This window comes from Loa loa (assembly GCF_000183805.2).
Source record: "Loa loa unplaced genomic scaffold supercont3.112, whole genome shotgun sequence".
Classification (NCBI taxonomy): Eukaryota; Metazoa; Nematoda; class Chromadorea; order Rhabditida; family Onchocercidae; genus Loa; species Loa loa.
The window spans coordinates 77564-79810 of NW_018108292.1; the positions used below are offsets into that span (position 1 = coordinate 77564).

At 24.1% G+C, this 2247-nt stretch overlaps 1 protein-coding gene across 1 annotated transcript; it reads left to right on the top strand.

Annotated features, from left to right (window-relative positions):
• Positions 1-348: 348 nt before the first annotated feature.
• On the top strand, positions 349-1355 carry LOAG_14838 (hypothetical protein; the record flags this gene model as incomplete). Its single annotated transcript, XM_003150333.1, has 3 exons — positions 349-381; positions 781-951; positions 1233-1355. 3 exons carry the CDS (start codon positions 349-351, stop codon positions 1353-1355), a joined length of 327 nt encoding a protein of 108 aa, XP_003150381.1.
• Between the last annotated feature and the right edge of the window lie 892 nt (positions 1356-2247).

Sequence of the window (2247 nt, forward strand, 5' to 3'; positions counted from 1 at the left end):
TGATATTTCGTAAGATACCGAAAATGTGTCAAAGGTCATGAAATTGAGTCAATTTTAGGTGATATTTCGTAAGATACCGAAATGTGTCAAAGGTCATGAAATTGAGTCAATTTTAGGAGTAAATAAATTTTATCTATTTATATCATGATATGTATATGAATATAAGGCATTTACAGTGCATTTACAGATGTTAGGAGATAGGCTGAAGAAGTTTAAATACTTCAACAGACATTTTAACATATACTCTGTTAATTGTCACATTTTCATTCATTAAAGTAAATGTCACAATTTGCCATCCGAAAACTCACTCTTATAACGATCTATATTCAGAAAAGATACCGGATTTGAATGATCCGGTATCTTTATATCATCATTTTACGAGTTACTGATGTGTCCTGTTCCATCATTTATTTTTTTTCTTCTTGAACTTTGACCTTCTTTAGTACATGAATATTTATAGCAGAAATTATTCCAGCTACAAGTCCTAAAAATATTCTATCCATATTTCGATTTTGGAAAACTTTTCCCACAACAAGACGCAATATACAACGTATTATTAATACCGTTTTTGTACAAGTAAGATACAATATTATCTATTCATACTTCACGTATTTCACATTTATTTAAAATAAATTTATGTAAAAATAACAACATAGGTAAACATTATCGTTATTATTATCATTATCATCGTTATCATCACCATCATCATCATTGCGATGATGATAATGAATATGATATCATTGGTGTTTTTTTTTTTTATTGATTTGGAATAATTTCTAGGATGATAATCCATTGTATGGTCGTGGAACATTGGGTGTTTTCTCTGGTGTTTATATTAGTTATATGCAAAATATTCTTTTAGTTGGTGTAATTTTAATTCGTCTACCATGGATTGTTGGCCTTTTGAGCTTAAGTATAACAGTATTCGCAATTTTACTCGTCTTTGCAACGGTAATACTTTACTCAACTATGTGTTTTATTCATTTTTTAATTATTTAGATTTGAAATTTTATAAATTTAAATTTAAAAAAATTTTTTTTTCTTCATTTAAAAATTACGAATAATATATTAAATGAAAATTTCCAAAAAATAAATTGAGGAAATGGAAGATATAGATAGCTTAATGAATATAAATTATTTAATAATTAATTTATCTAATAAATCAATTAATTTAGATTAATGTAATATATGAAACAAAAAAAAAAAATGAAAGAATTCATATTTATATTTAGATTTTTTTTTCATCATTTTCTATCGCAGCAATTGCAACAAATGGAAGTGATCGTTTATATGGTGGTCCATTTACAACAATTGCATATAGTTTGGGTAATCGAGTAGCAGTTGTTGGTAAATAAATTAGTATAAATTATTTAATAATTAATTAACCAATAATGACAAATATTGAAGGATAAGTAGATGAAATAAGGAATAATTCCGGAAAAATTGAAGATGATCATATTTTATAGAATCCTAAAGTTAATTGCATTTAATGTCAACATATTATATTGTGACAATTATATGGAATAGATTCAAATCTAATATATATATATATATATATATATATATTTCATGAATGATTTTTATGTTATTTACATTAGATAAAGGATTAAATTTTTTTGATAAAATACAAATGGATATGAAATGATTGAATATATTATGAGGATATATAACGGATATGTTTTTCAGTAAATATTAGCAATATTTTTTACTAAACCATCACTATAACTTTCCCAATTGTTAATTAATCATTTGCAGTTTACAACTTTCTTAACTGTTAATTAATCTTTTGCAATTTATAACTTTTCCAATTGTTAATTAATTATTTGCAATTTACAACTTTCTTAATTGTTAATTAATCGTTTGCAATTTGCAACTTTCCCAATTGTTAATTAATCGTTTGCAATTTTATTTGCAAATTAAATTTTATTATTATAGCTGGTGTAATGCTTTGCTTAGCAAATTGTGGCTTTACTGCAATATGCTTAACAATATGTGCTCAATTAATTCAGCAATATATTTTGAAGCCAAAATCGGTGCAGCTAAATTTAATAAAGCTAGCATTTGAAAATGTTAGTTAAATGAGAATTACTTAATATTTCCAACGATCATCTGAAAAATGTCATTTTAAAAAAATAAATGAAGCAAAAAATAAATAAATAAATAATAAGAAAATAAGCTTAATTTCAATTATCAAATGTATTTCAATTCATATTTTAAAGTATCAGGAAAATTTTTTTTTTTTGCGCC